The sequence below is a fragment of the Balaenoptera musculus genome, chromosome X (assembly GCF_009873245.2).
Source record: "Balaenoptera musculus isolate JJ_BM4_2016_0621 chromosome X, mBalMus1.pri.v3, whole genome shotgun sequence".
In the NCBI taxonomy this organism is placed as follows: Eukaryota; Metazoa; Chordata; class Mammalia; order Artiodactyla; family Balaenopteridae; genus Balaenoptera; species Balaenoptera musculus.
In genome coordinates this window covers 16,009,054-16,027,836 of record NC_045806.1, presented here as the reverse complement: position 1 = coordinate 16,027,836, position 18,783 = coordinate 16,009,054, and the positions used below count along the sequence as shown (strand labels likewise).

The following is an 18,783-nucleotide window of genomic DNA, read 5'->3' as shown; positions in this document are numbered from 1 at the left end:
AATGTTTAGTGAAATAAGCAGAATGAAATACTATATATCATGTGAACTAGGCTATCTATTTATAGAAAAAAGCCTGAAGGGAAATATACCAAAATACTAATAGTACTCGTCTCGGTGTGGCAAGATTATAGTTGACTTTGTTTTGTTGTTACCATTTTATGGCTTTTAAAAATTATGCATTGTGCACATATTACTTCTGTAATCAGAGAAAAGTCGATTTTAAAAAATTAATTGGGGGGACATTAATGTCAGATAATGGCTTTTGGCATCAATCCAAGTGTGTACTTGGGAATTTCGATTTCAAACAACATGGAATTGGTAGAGGTGAGTCCTGGGGTGGGGTCTCAAGGGGAATCTTTTAGGAAAATAAGATTCTCTTACCGGGAAGGCTCCTGAGAGGGTCAGGCCAGTGAACGGGCTCTAGAGAGGCCCGCCCCGAGCCTCTCTGAGCTGGCTGGCCAGATGGGGCATTTTTCAGGAGCCTCGCTGTGGCGCTGGGTGCTGATTGGCTCCTCGGCCTCAGAGCACCACTGATACTTTTCTTGTGCTGTCTCTTCAGAGAGTTAACCTTTGGTTACAGTTGCTTTGCCCTGATAAAATGAGTTCATGTTGAATAATTATTCATTCACTAGGTGCTGAAATAAAGTCATGTAATATAATCCCAGGTGTAATGTAATGGTTTGTCCTGACCAGTGACTTGTGCTTGGTTTTGCATATTTCCACTAAAGGAAGTAGTTTGCAGGCAACACCTGACTGTTCATTAATAGAAGAAAGCTGTCACACAGCCAGACCCTGTATGATAACCCTCAACAAAAGAGCTCTCCCCAAAATAAGGAGGGAAAAAAAACACACATCATTTTTATCTTTTCTGTCCCGAGCCAGCATATTTGCAATTATGGCAGTTTAAGATATTTTCAGTTGCAAATAAAGAATATCTGACTAAAATTAGCTGAAATAACAGGGGGCTATTCATTTCACACGGTGAGAAGCCTGGACACTTGGTCATTCAGGGTTGGTGAGTGGCTCATTGGGGCGGTCAGTCACCCAAGCTCTTTCCATTTGTTTTGCTCTGCTACCCTCAAGATCTCCAAGAGCATCCATCTCATGTGTTAGTCATTTGCACAATGGCAGGAAAAAGGCTGAAAACTACTGCTGCAAGAAGTAACAGGAAGAGGCTAGAAACGTGCCAGATACACAGGTGGCAGCTAGTGGTGGAGCTGGGAGTTGAACCCAGACAACCTAGCTCAGAATTCATGCCTGTCTTGGTCTGCCGGGTCTGTCATAACAGAACTTAAACAGCGGACATGTATTTCCTACAGTCCTGGAGGCTGTGAAGGCCAAGTTCAAGGCACCAGCAGATGCCGTGTCTGTTGAGGGCCCTCTTCCGGGTTCACAGGCACTGTCTTCTTGCTGTGTCCTCAAATGGTGGAGGGGGTGAGGGGGCACTAGTCTCTTTCTCTTCTTATAAGGACACTAAGCCTATCCACAGCTCCAGGCATCCTATTCTTACACAACAGCTTCCCAAGCAGGAGGGAAGAGGAAGCAGCAACACAAATGACCTTCGCCTCACTTGCCTCTCTCTAGACAGAGAGGAAATCTCTTTCCCAGTGGCTCTCAGTAGACTTCCTTTTATTTCTCAGTGATCCAAATTGGGCTACGTGGCTACCTCTAAACCAATCACTGGCAAAGAGGAACAGGGTTGCCATCATTGGCTTAGACCAGACGTGCCTCTGCTGGGCACATTGTCCTGAAACAGAACCGGGGCTCTGTTAGGAGGGAGAATGGGAATGGTTTGGGAAGGCAGCGCCTGGCATGGCGAATGAAGCGGTCTCCCTGTCAGGAAGAGATGGCGTGTCCCCATTCACCAGCAGTAATGAGTCTCAGGGTCTCCCCCTATCTGCCAGCCATCCCTCTGTGCATCATACCCAGATCTACACTTGGTTTGTAAATCCCCAGAACTCTGTAGCACCAGGTGACTCCCTTGGCCTGATCATTTGTTGAAGGAGGTGGCAAAGTGAAGGCAAAGGCCTTCCTCCTGGACACATGCCAGGTGCAGTGATGATCTGGCTGAAAGATGCTCCGTTCATCTGAGATGTCAGTCACAGAGCTGGGAGCTCTCTGAAGACAGGCTCGTTTCTGCCGTGCTCACTGGGGTAGCCTTAGTATCTAGCTCTGTGTGTGGCACAGAGTAGCTGCTCAGTCATAATGGAGTGAGTGAGTGAGCAGACTGATGACTGAAGAAGATATTTTCTCCATTGAGCGATGCTTCTGGAAACAGAATGGTGCGGGGCTCTGTGAGTCATCTGGAGAAACAGAAGCTTGCTCTCTGTCTCCAGGGGGTTAAGAATCTAATGGTAGGGTGATGGTCAGAGTATTGCTGTACAGCCAGAGAAGGAGGCTGCCCTCTCTTGTCTTCTGGAATCAACGACCAGCATTCACTTGCACAAGGATATTGTACCTTGAGATAACTGCTTATTGTATTGTGACTGCAAGAATGTTTTATCTACCAAAATGGACTTGGATTTGTGGAAGAAAGAGGATTCCTCCTTTACTCCTCTTTCTGTAGCTTTTAAAGATGTATGAATATAGCTGTTGACTGTTGAAGGGGGAAAGAAGAATCACGTTTCTCTTTCCTCCATAATAGCTTGTTAGACGGAGGAGGAGGTGATTTCTTTCATTCAGTTTGAATCACGTTGATGGGATAACCAAAGGATGTAAACAGCCTTCATAAATGATGAAGCGTAATCCAGACCTAAAGGATGATTATTAAGGAAAAGAGGTGCTTATGGCATGTTATAAGAACCTTCCCTTACTCCTGTTGATGCTCTTTAAAAAATCTGTTTTACTTTTGTTTTAGACCTAGAAGGGTTTGATTCCGTGGTGTCATCTACTGAGAAGCTCAGTCACCCAACCACAAGCAGACCAAAAGCCACGGGGAGGAGGCCTCCGTCCCAGTCCCTGACGTCCGTAAGTGCCTCCTCGCTTCCTGACAGCTGGAAGGCAGGAAAGATCGGGGACTCTAGCTAAGGACTGTTCTGCAAGCAGCTGATTCGAGGACACGCTGGGAGAGGGAGGTCATGAGATACGCTGCTGACCAGAAGTGATTTGAGAGTCTTCTGGAATCAAGCAGTGTTTCTTTCTTTTTGTTCTCTGTGTATCTGCCAGCGAGGTGGGGAACCCCTAGTCCCACTTTCCTTCTCTCTCCTTCCAGACTGATTCTTGTTTGAACCCGAAATGAAATTGGTAAGAACAAAATGGCATGTTTTCTGGTGGGAAAGGAGAGCAAGGCTGGTTTGGTCTGTGAACAAAAGAGAACTTTACTTAAAAAAAAAAAAAAGCAAAAGAAAGGGATCTGCCACTATACAGCACTTGGCAGTGGCCCAGCCTTTTTCTCTCAAAGCCCCGTCCTTGGCATCCCTCCACGGAACCCCGCACAGACCTTTAGGAGATGGGTTTTAAACATACGAGGCACCTGGTCATGCAGGAGACAACAGTCAGAACGCTCCGGATAACCCATAGAAGTTTTTGTTTGGGTCATTTTGAATAACTTTGTTTCTTATTAGAAACCTGTAACACATTTATTGTACCAAATTTGAAGCACGAAATGCATAAAGAAGAAAGTAATAGAGTAAGTAAGTAATCCTGCTCCCCCAAGCTAAGAACTGTTAACCTCTTGCTGTATATCCTTTATTTCTTCAAAAATGGGATCACACAGAACACGTGGCTTTAGAAGTTGCATTTCCCCCTTACATTGTACACCTTCCCCCTGTCATTACACATCCTTCCGTCACGTCACAGTGAATGGCTGCCTAGAGTTCTAGCCTGGGAATATACGAGCGTTTATCTAGCCGGTGCGCTGTCACTGGACATTTATGTTGTTTCCATTCATCATAAACGCTGAAGTGAATGTCATTGTAGAAAAATCTTGGTGCTTCTGCAAGCAGTGTATGTGTGTGTGTATACCTCTGTCTGTCTATTTATCTCTATGTATCGAATTGCCTTGTCCTTGCTGGGAATGCAGGACTAAGGCCTTAGGACCTTCACCCAGATACCAGGGAATTAACCTTTTTCAGGTTTCCCAGGACACTTTCTACTAATTCTACCTAAGGGGTCATCATTTAGAAGAAAAAGAATGCCACTTCCTTTGAACCTCTTCTCTCATATCCACTGGCTCTGGAAGTGTGGTTTGAGTCGTCCTATTTTTCCTCTTTGTAGGAAACATATCTGTGTATTGCCATCTTTGGGGGAGAAAGACTTGAAACAGTGGCTTACTTTTTCACTCTTATATAGAGTACTGTGTCAATACCACCTTCTTTCCCCTTTCCCTCTCACCTCTCCACACCCTCCCAAACACCTCATAAACGCATAGCCTATTTAATTGCTTCTTAGTATCTCTGTATTTAAATTTTTAATCCTACCTCCCATATCTTCTCTATAAATCCTTCATCATTTTTGTTTCCCCTCCAAATCCTTCCTAACTTTTCAAGATCTAGAGGGCCTTGATGCATCAGAATTAAATACAGAGAAATTTGAATTACCACCCCCCATCCCACCCTTGGTCCCTACATCCCATGTCTGGGAGTTTGTATATATTTGGGGGAGACCTGGTAAAGGCATCTCATCTTCTCTGCACTTTTAGATCACACATTGATTCATTCACTCATTCAACAAATACTGATGGGCATCTCCTATAGGCTAAGCTCTGTGCCAGGTACGAAGGCTGCAACTGGGAATAAGAGGTACATGGTCCCTGACCGCAGGAAGCTTATGGCAACGGTGGCTCAAAGTTTGACATTTGATATGGAACAATTTTACTTGTGGACTTAAAACAACAGGATACATTTGTGCTTTAAAGAAGTATAATTACTGTACTCGCTTCCCTTCATTCCTATCCATCCCCATATGGATATGTACATTGAATTCATGTTTACTCTTCTTCCTGTTAGCACCTGTAGGTTTTTCATAGCAAAATGGGATTGGTGGATATGGACATATTCCTAAAAGGCCATTGAAGGGAACGATCGAGGAAATACATTAGTCATGACTCCCCATCCTGGGGCCTCTCAACCTAGTTTGAGCTGTTTATGTTTATCAAATTCAAAGAGCAAGCTTTGATTGGCAGCTCATGAATCATAGGTTATGGAGGAGGAAACTGTCTTTTGGAATAAAATCTCAAAATGAAAGGATACAGGCATTGTAAGGTAGTTAAGCTTAGATTAAAAGAAAGCTTGGTTGGAGGCGGGTGTTATTCTAGGTAATTGGATTTTCAGATTAAATGAAGATTAACAAACAAGACCTTTTCATTTTAAAACATTGCTTTAAACTTCCCTATATGTATTGCTTAGTAAGTAAACAGAAGAAAACAAACAGTATTTGTAAGTGTGATTTTTTTCTATAATGGTGCCAAGTGCTGATTCGAAATATGACTATTTTCCCACCACAGGGATAGAAGGCATAGAGGTAAGGCTGAATATGAGCTCACCTAAAGATATCTCTGGAAGATTCTTCGTTTAAAAAGATTCCTTGCCACAGGAACTCTTATTTTCCTCTGCTTTGTTCTAAAATACGGAAATTCTAGTACAGTAATCATTTTTGACCAAGCGATTCCAGTGAATTGGTTTACATTCATCCAGCTTTTGATCTTCGAAGCGAGGCAGAAAGAGTAGGAGTGTTATCCCCATATTTTACCAAGAGATGCTGCCATTCTGTAAGTACACCTTAGCAAAGATGGAATCCAAAATGGATAATGATTGTCCACAACAATGAGGGCAGCGTTTTAGCAGCAGGCACCAAATTAGACCTGAGCTTGCTGTGCTGGCAGGCAGGGCTGTTCTCTGGGGCTGCAGAAATGCTGGTCACTGATCCTCAGGGGTAGTGATCCTTTGCCCCCAGAAATGGTTTCCTCTCAGACAAGTCCTTTTAGACACTTCACTATGCAATAGACCTGGTGGTTCTGGAAAAGGATCAGGAGGGAATGGAGGAGAGGCAGGTTAGAGGCAGCTTCCTCTCCACCTGTGTGTCCTTCCCCACTGGACTGTCAACCCTGTGAGAGCAGGGACCATGTCTGGCATGTCACTGTTAAGTTCAGTACCAAGCTGAGTGCTTGGCACACGGCAGCAAACGTTTACAAAAAAGAGAGAGGCTCTGAGCAGGAAAAGATGGATGACAGATGCTCACATGGATGAAATGACCAACGGGCATCAGTGGAAGGATCCCATAGAAAGAAAGATCCCTAGTCTAGGAAATCTTAGTCCCAGTTCTGCCACTCTCTCTAGCACACAGATAATAGCACACTTTCTGCCTCATGGTTATAATGAGGAGACAAACAAAATAGAAGTGTCAAGTGCTTTGAAAGGCACACTGCATTATGCTAACAAAAGCTATGTCAGCTAAGGTGTAATTCTGACAAGAGCATTTTCTTTTGGCTTTATCCAGTCTTCCCTTTCAAGCCCTGATATCTTTGACTCCCCAAGTCCTGAAGAAGATAAAGAAGAACACGTTTCGCTTGCACACAGAGGAGTGGACGCGTCAAAGAAAACTTCAAAGACTGTTACCATATCCCAAGTGAGTGGCCAGCCATGGCGAGGGTGTCCCGACAGCACGGGATCCCTACCTTTACGTGTATGCTCTGATGATGAGTTATAAACCAAACAAGGATAAACAGATGTCTTAGTCATGTGGGGCTGCTAAAATGAAGCGCCATAGATTGGGTGACTTATAAACAATAGAAGTTTATTTCTCACATTTCTCGTGGCTGGACGCCCAAGATCAGGGTGCCAGCATGGTCAGGTTCTGATGAGGGATCTCTTCGGGGTTGTAGACTGCCAACTTCTCATTGTGTCCTCACATGGAGGAAATAGGGTGAGAGAGCTCTCTGGGGTCCCTTTTAGAAGGGCACTAACCCCGTTCATGACAGCTCCACCCTCATGACCTAATCACCTTCCAAAGGTCCTATCTCCCAATACCATCACAGCGGGGGTTAGGATTTTCACATATGAATTTTGGAAGGACACAAACATTCAGTCCATTGCAACAGGCAACACAAGTTTTTATTATTCTTTGGTGACAGTGATTACTTTGGTAATCAAAATCCCTAAGGAATGTGACAGTCTCCAAAACTGGGGAGAATCCCATGTTTTCTCTTGTGGTTTGATCTCCTCTTCATACCGTCAAACACACACACACACACACACAATGCCCTCGCACACCACCACCACCACCACCACCACCACCATCACAAGAACCAAAACAACTTTAAAAACCTAGAGGTGTCTAGAAAGACTACATTAAATATATTAAATGCTGTGCCCTCTGCCCACAGATTGTGACTTTTATGTTCAAATCTGGTGGTGTCACAAATTATGGTTGGCAGTTCATGAATTTGAATAACTAATGGGATTTCTTAAAGAAAAGCTCATTTGGATTCATTTATTAGGATAAATTTATAGTCATTTTAATGTTTAAAATGTTGAAAAACATTAATTTCATTGCACGCCCAGGGGATGGTATAGCTCTTTTATTATTGACTTGTGAGGAACAAAGAACACATTGTTTAGCAACTGCATGTGGCTTCTGAAGGGGACCCTGTACAAGTTCTGTTCGTCCTATGATGGTGAAGTAAGATTTTAAAATTCCATTTTCTCGTGCTAAGAGAACCCAATCAATTGGAATTATTTTCTGTAAACATTAGCAGCTGCCTTCTGTCTAAAAGCAGAAAATGGAAGTCATTTTTAAAGCACTCGAAGCACGAATTCACACAAAGAAATCAAAGGTGATGTGGAATTTTCTTCTGATAGATTTAAGAATTTACATGTATAGCTTTTCTTAAAAATCTGATATAGTCAGCAAAAATATGATCCTATAAAACAGATCGATTGTAATTATTCACAAAACTGAAGCAGTCTTCCTTTATAAAAGGCTTCCATTTACAGAAATTGGATTTAGATCCGTTTTTTCTGGTGACCATAGGAATGCCTATAGTTGCAGCCTTTCCGACGTCCCTAGGGTGTCTCTATAGTGACATCTATTGGTGGGCAGTGGCTCATCACGTTTCTGATTTGCACTGTTCTATCCCATTAGCCTATTTCACTTGCCTGGAGTTGTCATGTCTTGTTGTTTATTGCTTCTAGAAATTCCACCTGAACTAATTTGATCAGGACATTTGGTGGCCTATAGTCTGTGAGGGCTTATAACAAGTGCCTGTTAGCTGAAATGGGACAGGAGAGCGAGTCACGTAGGAAATGCAAAGAGAAGCGTTGATTCAAAAAGTGCCTGGAAGTCAGACAGTGTGAGGACATCGGTGGGCTGCGGGAGGTGCGTGAGAATGCAAGGTGGGAAATGGGGAAAAGTATGAACCCGGGAATAGAAAAGAAGCGAAGGAAATCAGGTCAGGAGAGCATGAATCTTCAGACTCAGGCAGCCACGGTCACGGTACCAGGCTTGAGGGTCCAGCTGATGGGGAGGGAATTGAATCTCAGTTCTGCCGCTTATGAGCTGTGAGACTTGGGGAATTCCTCAGCCACATCCCTAAGCCTCAGTTTCCTGCTCCGTCAAGCCTGTGTGCCAACTAATCGCATTTCAGTTGTCCAGCCAGCGTCCGGCACGTAACCAGCGCTCCGTAAATGTCAGTCCCTCGCCCCTCTGACTATGACTCCTGCTAACAATAAGCACAGGATGGTGGATCGCTCTCCCTGGCAGCAGAAAGTGATTTTCCTCAATGATAAGTTGGCAGAGAAAAGGCGAGCAGAAAGGCTGGGAATGATGGCCCATCTGCTTCTGGCTGACTCTGCCCAGTTTCTCCCTGTAGCACAGCCTGAATCCAGACTTTGCCTCCTCACTGTGCCAACCCAGCCCCATCTTGGCTCCCGCCCTGGGCGCCGGCAGCCTCAGCTCCCTCCCCTCCCCCGCTTCACCCCCCAATGTCCTGTCTACTACCTGCCCCCATCCACCGCACCCCACCTGTGATCTCACCTTTCCTTGCAGCTGCCGCCTCCCCTAGGCCTGCTGTGTGCCCCTGTTCCCCCCACCCATGACCGTTGTGTTCCCTGTGCCCTCCATGCCCCCTCAGGACACTTCTCCATCAGGCTTCCCCTGCCTGCCTCCTCCATCTTCAGCCTTGGCTCTTACCCTCAAGATACCTTCCAGCTCAGGGTCTCCCCCATCTTTGAAAGCAAACAAAACGCCTCCTTGATCCTGTCTCCTCCTGAGGCTTCTCCACGAACACTCTCTCCCTTTCTCCCATCTTCTTTCCTCAGCCGAGTGTTTGGAAAGAGTTCTAAACTTGCAGGCCATGCCCCTCACGTCCCATGCAGGCGCTAACCTGCCTTGATCAGATTTCAGTCTCCCTTGGCTCCACCAAATGGGCTCCCCCCTAATTTTCCTCTCAGCATCCTCTGGAAACTCCTCCAGGGGACTTCCATGACCCAGGCCCTCTCCTGGTCTGGCTCCATCCCCGCTCTCAGCACTCTGTCCCAGTCCCCAAGGGCTCTCCCCTCTCCCTCCACCTCTTCAACTTGGGGCGTCCGCAGGTTCTATCATTGCGCCTCTTCTCATTCTTTGTCATCCACCCCCATGGCTTGCACCTCCTCTGGTGATTTCTCTGGCCCAACTCACTTTTTCAGTCATTGGCTCTGCCCATTGGCCTTCCCCCTTGGCCATCCCTCCGGCTCCTAAAATTCCATGTGTCCAAAACTGAGATCATTGTTTGAGCCTTCAGTCTGTTCTTCCTCCCATGAAAGGGTCAACCTTAATGCCTCCTTCCTCCATCCCCACCCATGGCCCTTGATCCGTACTTCCTCCTCACCCGCTAGGGCCTGTCCAGGACCACATCCTCCTGGCCTTGGGGTGTCTGCTCTGGGAGGGCAGGGACTGCGTCTCTTGGTTGGATGAGCCTGCCATTGCCGCATCTCTCAAAGCTGTCTTCTCTCTATCCTCTTGGCCGCTTCCTGAGTCAGACCCTCACCGTTTTTAGCTTTCACTGTATGAGAGTCTCCTAGCAATTGTCTAGACCTCCAGACCCACCAGCCCTTCAGCCCTTCTGCAGCCACAGTGATCTTGAGCTCAGCAGGCAATCTTTTTAACCCTTTCCGCAAGCCCCCTGTGTGCACCCTACCTCTCTCTTGCCCCCCTGACGTTCTGGCTTCCCGTGAATGCAGTTCACTCTCGGGTCTCCAGGCCTCTCCTAGCGCGTTCCCTCCTCTAGAACTTCCCCCACCCCCCGCCCCCCGCTTACTCTTTTCTGACCACCTCCTGGTCCTCCTCCTCCAGGCTGAGGCTGTCTGCTCCTTCCTGATGCCCTCCCTCTGGGATGCTTGCTCCCTTCTGTATATTCTCTATATGTATTCTGTATATACTTCTGTGGCTCTGTGTGCTTCCCTCCCTGCGTGCACGCTCCCCCCTCATCTACAGCGTGTTGGTTGGTCTGTCTGTCTGCACCTCACTGGGTTCTAAGCTCCTTGAGGGCCAAGAAAATGTTTTGCTCACTTCAGGGTTTGCAGAGCCTAGCGGGTACATGGGCCTCTGGATGTGTACATTAAACCAGTCAGGAACTACCTGTTCAGAAAGGTGGTCAAATTTAAAATTCATAAGGGGATGCCTGCACCAAGTAGGCCCTTGGGGGCTTGTGGATGAAGGAATGAGTGAGTGGAGTATACGGAGGGCTGCGGGGACAGTGACGTAGATAGCGGGTTTTAGTAAACAGGACGGGGAGGTGCAGCACACGAATCCCTAGCCTGAATCCCTGTCCTCACTCATCGCAGGTGTCCGACAACAAAGCATCGCTGCCGCCCAAGCCGGGGACCATGGCTGCGGGCAGTGGCGGGCCGGCCCCTCTGTCCTCAGCAGCACCCTCTCCCCTGTCGTCCTCTTTGGGAACAGTTGGACACAGAGCCAACTCCCCGTCTCTGTTCGGCGCGGAAGGAAAACCAAAGATGGAGCCTACAGCCAGCAGCCAGGCGGCCGTGGAGGAGCTGAGGACACAGGTCCGGGAGCTGAGGAACATCATCGAGACCATGAAGGACCAGCAGAAGTGAGTGTCTGCGGCCCCTTCTTTAACTGCCTCCAGGGGTTGCTTTCCACCGGGTCAGGGCCTGGTTCTGCCACCTTGGGTCCCAGCCTGTCCCCGAGGATGGGCCGCCTCCCTGGGGATGGTGGCAGCAGGGGTGGGAGTGGGTGTGTGAACCCGAGGAGCTTCATTTAGCTCAGCTCCACGTGTAAACTGGGCCAGCTGCACACGGGCTGGCGCCGGGGCCTAGGGGGAGGAGTCAGCTACAAGGGACGTGCTCAGCAGGCTGCGAAAAAGAAAGATCTTCAAATCCCCAGAAGACACAGTATGTGCATGCACCACTTCTTAATAATCCCAACAGCCAGCTTTTCTTCTAGCACCAGAAAAATTGCAGTTCCTTCAGTTAGCTGCCCCATGAAGGAATTGGCTTGCATTTAGGGGTACAATGTATGCAAAAGATGCAGGGACTCTTTAAAACTGAGGCTTGACACTCAGCAAGATGTTCTCACCAGGAGACTCGAGCAGCCTCCGTGCATGCCTGCACACACGCACTCCGCATCTCTGATCCTCAAGGGGCGCTTAGATGGGGAGAGGGACCTGCAAGCCAAAATAAATATCACACGCATATCACCCAGGATGCTGTGTGCAGTTAAAAAATAATGGTAAAGGGATTAGAAGTCAGGAGGCACTTATCTGAATAAACGGAGGCGCAGAGAGTTTAGGGATCCGTTGGCTGTTTCTGGAGGGAACGGGGTAGGCATCTCGAGGTGTTTCCTGAGTAGGGTTTCGAAAGCCGACCTAGCATTGCCAAGAGCAGAGCACCCCAGCAGAGGGCACAGCACGGGCAGGTTCACAGGCACGTGGAGCGGCCCGGCAGGTCAGTGCATTCCTGGTGCCTGGCCACCCAGATCGGGAGGTGCCCGGGGCAGTGGCGGGCAATGGGGCCACAGACCCGCAGTCACACCTTCGGGAGGACGCCTGCAGCTGGAGGGCCCTGAAGTGTTTTGTGTACTTTGGGGAATAATTGGGTTAAACAAAGTTACTTTCTTCTCCGAAGGGCTGCTCAGAGCCTTCGCTGTGCGTGGGAAGATGGAGGATAACGTATGCAGTGTTTCCCAAACGTACTTAATCACGGAGTCCATTTCCCCAGAACATCCTAGGACAAGGCGTCCATGGAACTCACTTTGAGTACTGCGGCTCTATTCGCTTCTGCTCCACTCAGGCTGGAGGTGTCGTATGAACTGGGGGCCTCTTGGACTCACCCCCTGCCTGGAAGAGGCTCATCAGATAAATATGCAGAACCGCAGGATGGGACTAGAGCGGGTCTTGAGGGGCCAGACAGGCTGCCGCTAACTCCTCCAAGTCCCCAGCTCGTATCTGACCCGGCACAGTATAGCTTTGGGTACCCAAAGGCCCCCTCCATGTCCAGGCGACAGGTGTCCTCTGCCTGGTTCTCAGCCTCCTGAACAAGACGGGTCAGACACTCTTGGATCCAGGGCTTCGTCCCTTGGGGCCCTCGCTCTGAAAAGTGCCCGGAACTTTTCTGAAATGGCCTGTGCCTGAGTCTTGAGTGCAGAATCGCCAGTGCCTTGGGGCCACTCCACCCCATTGTTCCTCTCTCCACTGTGAACCCGGGCATGGATGGCTGCAGTTGTCCTTCCCCAGCCAACATCTTCTTGAATCAGACATCACAGTGGCCCCTCTCCAAGGCCTGCCCTTCACAGCCTTCCTCAGCTTGGCCTTCATGCCCAGGAGCACTGGGTCCCCCCCAGTCTCCCACCTTAGCTCTTGACGTCACTTTCCTTTCAGCCTTCGGCTCAAGTCTGTGCTGATTCCCCTCATCCCCAAACATGCAGTTCTCACCTCCCTGCTTCTGTCCTGGCTCTTCTCCATCAACTCCCCCATCTTCCTCCCTCCTCGTAGACGTGTACCCTTTTTTATTAGTTCAAGACTTAGTGACTTTCTTCGCACCTCCCTCCCCAGCTAACTCCCCAACCTGGACTGCTGGAGCATAGCGTGTGCTTGAATAAATGCAGGAACGCAGCACAGGTGGTTAATGTCAGAGAGCCCAACGTGTTGACAGCAGTGCTGGGACACTGACCCAAGTTCAGGGACCATCATGGTGCTCATCTGAAGTGAGCAAATGCTACATAACGTCTACCTTGTTTATTGTGCTGGTTCTGCGGTGTTTGTTTTTTGATTTTCCAGTCCAGTTTATAAAAATGTATGCGTAAAATGGAGTGTCTGATACCCTAAAATGGAGCACAGCTCTCTGACCAGAGTTAGGATGGTTGCAGTGTCCTAAGTGTAGAGCCTGAGTTTGCAAGATGATTAGTTTTGTTCTACTTCATTGTTTACTGTTGGGAAGGGCACTGGACTGTGTGTTCTAACTCGTGTCTACTTTCTCTATGACATGATTACCATATCATTAGTTCAGTTCTTTTACCTCCAAGTTTTCAGGTGTTACTATTTGCACGATTTTGTGAGAATCTCTGAAAACATACCACTAACCTTTCAGTAATGTAAAACTCTGTGAAAATAAAAGAAATATGTATGGAGTGGTAAAAATGTCTGCAATGAATATTATTATGTAAGTCCATGTAAAGACCAGTGATTCTGTAATAAAGGACTAGTTAGAGGGAAGATGACCGAATATGAGCCTGGATACCTGGAGTGTCGTCATTGGGCAAGTCAGGCCACCTCTCTGGGCCTCAGTTTCCCCATCTTCTTTTAGGAGAAACTTGCACTAAGGGATTTCAAAGGTCATTTCAGACCTACTATTTGATGGCTACATATTTGGGGAGCCCAGAAATAATGGCCTTTCCATCTGCAACAGGCTTTAAGCAATAGCCGTGCAAAGAAAATATAATGTAATGTTCTGTCCACACTTTCTTTGTAAAAGGATCAGATGGATTTTGTAACGATAAGAGACTTCATATCTCTTGTTGGGGAAGTCTAGGCTTTTGTTTAACTTTGTCATTTGCTTTGCAGACGAGAGATTAAGCAGTTACTGTCAGAGTTGGATGAAGAGAAGAAAATCCGGCTTCGGTTGCAGGTGGGTCCCTTGGGGTCCTGTTACCCCGTGAGAGGCTCAGTTGGGGGTGGGAGCAGAGTCCGGGCTTTATTTTGAAAATAAATGAGGAAGGAGATATGGGGATATTTGTGTATGTATAGCTGACTCACTTTGTTATAAAGCAGAAACTAACACACCATTGTAAAGCAATTATACTCCAATAAAGATGTTAAAAAAAATAAAGAAAAGAAATGATAGTTACTTCTCTACCAATTTCGATGCGCTTCCTGTGAGAATTTTCTTAGAACTATATAGCCTCCCTTCACATCCTCTCCTGGGATCCAGGAAGTCTTGGGGAAGGGAGGCATTAGCAAACGTGCCCCAAGTTGGGCTTCTCATTTGGAATTTATCTGAAACATCTCCTCTGTGAAAAGTTCCCCTCAGTTTTCAGAGGCCTCATTGTCGTAACTGCCAGAGGGCATATGGCACCAGGGAGACCCCGTTGGCGCTTCTGTCATGCCGCCATTGGGACCCCAAGGACCACAGCCGACCACACTTGGCACTTGCTCTTTATCCCTTTACTTCTCCCTGACAGCCGTGTCAGTCCTGCAGGGCATCAGAGCTCTGTCACCCTCTCTCCAGCCTCTCTCTGATCTAACTCAGCCTTTACCAAAGGGTAGAGAGTGTATAGGAGTTGGAGATGGTAGGCTTTCAGCTCTCATGCAGTTGGGGCCCTTGGTGGTGACTTGGATCCATGGTGCTTAAAGGATAGGTAACGGCTTGTCATCACTTTGTGGGTGCTGATAGACACCCCCTTGGGCCCAACCACAGCTGCCTTCCAAACCTGCCAAGTGGTCCAGTGTGTCAGGACACCCTGCTCCACCCTCTGGCCAAGAAACTGGAATTATTGTTGTATCGTTGCTTCTGACAAATTTTGGATACTGGTAGCCTGAGAATTCAAACATCCACCCTTTCCTAGTGCTTCGAGTTGGTGTGCCTATTCTTTAGGTTTATGTCAATTTCTGGCATCATGATCAACTCTTCATTCAGATGTCATTTCACCCATTTCCCCTTTCAAATTGTCAGGTTGATTATTTGCTTTCAATCAACCAGGTTGCTTATCTTTCAGCTTTTATCCAACCAGCCAATTCATTGTGATTTTGTTCGGCTCTTGTTTTTCCTTTATAGATGGAAGTTAATGACATAAAGAAAGCTCTTCAATCAAAATGAATACTTGATAAATGAAATGTCGCATTATTCATCCCAAGTCCAAGACTCAAATTTTCCGCCCCAGCCAAAATAACCTTGTGCCAAAAGATGAAAAATTGCCTCAACATGTCCCTGTTTCAAAGATTAGCACAAAAGTCTTGATAGCACAACACAAATTCCATCCAAGAGGAGACTCTTCCCCATGGTATAGTCCTGGGTCTGGCACTGGTTGTGACTTAAACAGAGCAAATTGTGCTAAAGGCTTTTTTACTATGAGATCTCACACGAAACGAAAACTCAGGCAGTTTAGTCCATAGTGGTACTATTTTGATGATATTTTCCATTAATAAAATGTAATTTTAGAGTCTTCGTTTACAAGCTTTATAATTTTATGATTTTTTTAATCGTGTTTTGCCACAGATTCCCCCAGTGTTTGTATTACACATAGTCCGGAGCGAGCATCCCATTCTTTTGCTTTAGGCGGAAAGCTGCCTCGCTCTGTGTCCCCCTCAAGGAGTCTGTTACATATGCAATTTTAGGTCCAACCTGTCCCTTCTCCTGCCAGCAAACCCCACCACCCTAAGATAAATTTTAGCTTATATATGATGGTATATTTACAAAAAGAGAAAGAGAAAATCTGGTATTTGCAATGATCTGTGCCTTCTTTTTACCACCCTCTTGATTGGAGCTTTTGTGATGCAGCTACCATGATTTAAAAAACACACATACACATTTATTTTTTTTAGTCACTTATCAAAGTCTACTAGAGGCCACTGTCTAAAAAGCTTCTCTCGCCTAACCAAAGGTCCTAAGAGGAGACAGCTGTGAAGTTGGGCGTGCTCTTTGGTACCAGCTGTGACTTTTAAGTTCTCCTAGTTTTAGGTTGTTCATGAACTAGAAATGTCACCCCTGCTTGATTTTTCATCAGCCAAGTTAAACCCCTGCTTCCTGTCCTTTGCACCTTTTGAGTGAACGGAATATGCATTATTAAAGCAAAAATAAATAAAAGTAAAATGCAAATGAAAACAAAGGCGGGGGGGGAGTTGTATTATTTCCTGCACTAGGTTATCCGTGTGTGCTGTTGTTGAAACTGTACTCAGATGATCTCATTTGCCTTGCTCTCTTGTAACCCCTTCCTCAGGTCCAAGAGAAAGGGGGGAGGCGCTTGTTGAAGCGTAGCCATTGGCTCTCTCTTGCATTTATGGAATTGCTTTTTCCGACCCGAGGAAACTGGTGTTTGCTTGTCCACTTTATCTTTGTAGCCAATGAAGAGTTCGGCTTTAGACTAATGTAACTGTTTTCTCATCCTTAGCAGAAAATAAGGGGAGCATACTGTATTGCAAGGTAGTTTGGGGATTAGGGGGTGGGGGGGGTGGTCCCTTCATGGCCCCTGAAGGTGTTTTATGTGTTTCTACAAAGCTGCTTTGTCCATTTCCTGAGTTTTAGAGTGAAACTACTAAACATGAGTAGATTTGTACAACCACAAAGAATGAGAATTGATAACACTGAAGGAGTGATGAAAAAAAAAAAATCATCACACGTTCTTGATCATCGAAAGTATTACAAATGAATGTCTCTGCCTCTCTCCCTTCCCCCGCCTTCCTCTTACCTACTTATTCAACCTTGTTGCTGGAGGCCGCTATTTCCTCCAGAGTATTTACAGAGCCGCGGACATCCTGGTCTCCCAGGTGCGGTTCCAGGGTGATGGCACAGTTAAGGGAAGGGAGTGTGTAAAGAAAGAAGCCTCACACCCTTCACTCTCATACCTGGACATACTGCCTTTCCAGCAGCCTTGCCCTCAGTATGCTTGGGGCCAGGAGCGCCAAGTTTCCAAGGGCAACATAAAACATTCCTATACCCCTTGACCGTTCTAGGCATTTCTACGTTAAACTTGAAGCCTTTAGAAATTTCCCACCACCGAATATAAGAATGAGGATTGGATTCTTTGACATTTGGATTTCTCATTTACTCATCATGAAAATCCCTAATGGTATAGTTTTATATAATGTGTATACAGAGAAAGATTGTGAATAAATTAAATTGAGAGGTTGGAGTGCCCTCGTGGGGCACTGGCGACCTGAAAAATAGAGCCATTGGCTTTCTTTGTATCAGGAGAGAGAGAAGCAATTCTAGAAGGAGAAGTTGGCGTATGCAGCTTCATTACTGCCCTATGGGCTAACCAGCAAGAGGATTCTACAGTCATGGAACTGGATGAGCCGCTGCCCGAACAGCCACCATCTTTACTCTTTACAAAACGGGCCTGTGAAGAATATTGAACAGCTTGGAAGTATCACTTTTGAAAAAATTCTTTTGCATTCAGCATGGACTCGACCAGCATCTGTGGAGATTATTTTTTTGCTTCATTTTCTAAAGTTGTATTTAGAAAAGTCTTAAGTATTGTGCTTTGTAAAGAAGATGATTAAAATGAAGTTTTGTGGAAATATTTTTGTTCAAAGTTGTCATGGTCCAAGAGGAATGATATCTTGGAATTAAAGTCATTTTCCTCCATTTTCCACAATTCGGTTACTCTCAGAGAAATGTCTTAATGTCTTCAGAAGACATGGAATATAGTGCCCCCCCCTTCTCATCTTTCCCAAGTGAAGAGAAATAATCCAGTAAAATCTGTAGCTGTGAATTCCATTTTTAAGTTGTTCACTTTTACATTCATATTTAAGCAGAAAATTCTGGTTAGGTCTAAATTCTTTTTTAGTGTAAAGATCATTAAATTATTATTCAAATAATTGTGTAAAGCCATTTTTATTCATCCACAGCCCTCTAGACAGCATACTCAAGCACATGATTTGTTTCTCCCATAAAGACAGCCTGTATCTATCATCACATGTGTGTCTTTGGTTACTAATAGCAGGCTTTTATTTCCTTTTGTAACCAGCTCCTTGATGGGAAAACCACAGGGTGTATAATTTATTGCTTACAGTTGCCATAGTCTGTATAAAAATAATCCCCAGGTCCCACAAAGGTCTTTGTATTGTAACCTGAGGTCATCATGGTCTCTTTTTTTGTATTAGATTAGGTTTTAGTCCTTTAGTTATTTTAGCACAAATTAATGTCAAGATGTTTTAGCACCAAGAGGGTTTGGTAAACAGCTTTTCTCTTTGGTTTTGTACAAATGCAAACTGTAACAAAGCAACACATGTGTGGGTGATAGTTGCTCAGCGTGGCTGACTGCAGTGTCCAACAGAGGGAAGGCTTGGCGCTTTTGACCCAAGCCAGGGGAAGAAGATGCCGTTCCCAAAACTGGCTCTAATGAGGAAACACAATGACCTAGGCAGAGAAAACTCTTTCGCGGCCAGAAATAAATGTTTGTCACTGGTGTAAGGACAGAGAGGGGTCATGTCTCTTAAGGCAATGAACCTTTGCTGTCATTCCTAGTTCCGTCCCTAGGGTTTCCGAACACGTGGAGCAGAGGGCAGCCCATGAAGCCAAGGAGAATCCATGAAGCAGATGCAGATTCCTCAGAGGTAGTTTTATTTCATGCCTTTTTAAGTGACCCCAAATCGGAGTGGCTGTGAGGGCAGCCTCTTTCCATAAATGAAAGCGT

The 18,783-nt window shown here is 46.1% G+C and overlaps 1 protein-coding gene across 4 annotated transcripts in view; it reads left to right on the top strand.

Moving 5' to 3' along the window:
- SH3KBP1 (SH3 domain containing kinase binding protein 1) overlaps positions 1 to 16,251 on the top strand; it is a 340,352-nt gene extending 324,101 nt beyond the window's left edge. For 3 of the 4 annotated variants that reach the window (XM_036840455.1, XM_036840454.1, XM_036840456.1), the window contains 5 exons: positions 2,858 to 2,967; positions 6,436 to 6,564; positions 10,758 to 11,026; positions 13,994 to 14,057; positions 15,204 to 16,250. In XM_036840455.1, the coding sequence (XP_036696350.1) occupies positions 2,858 to 2,967; positions 6,436 to 6,564; positions 10,758 to 11,026; positions 13,994 to 14,057; positions 15,204 to 15,245 (614 nt within the window). In that variant the 3' untranslated portion in view covers positions 15,246 to 16,250. Of the gene's footprint in view, positions 1 to 2,857; positions 2,968 to 6,435; positions 6,565 to 10,757; positions 11,027 to 13,993; positions 14,058 to 15,203 lie in introns of all 4 variants that reach the window. The other variant, XM_036840453.1, reaches the window with a different exon arrangement.
- Positions 16,252 to 18,783: the final 2,532 nt, after the last annotated feature.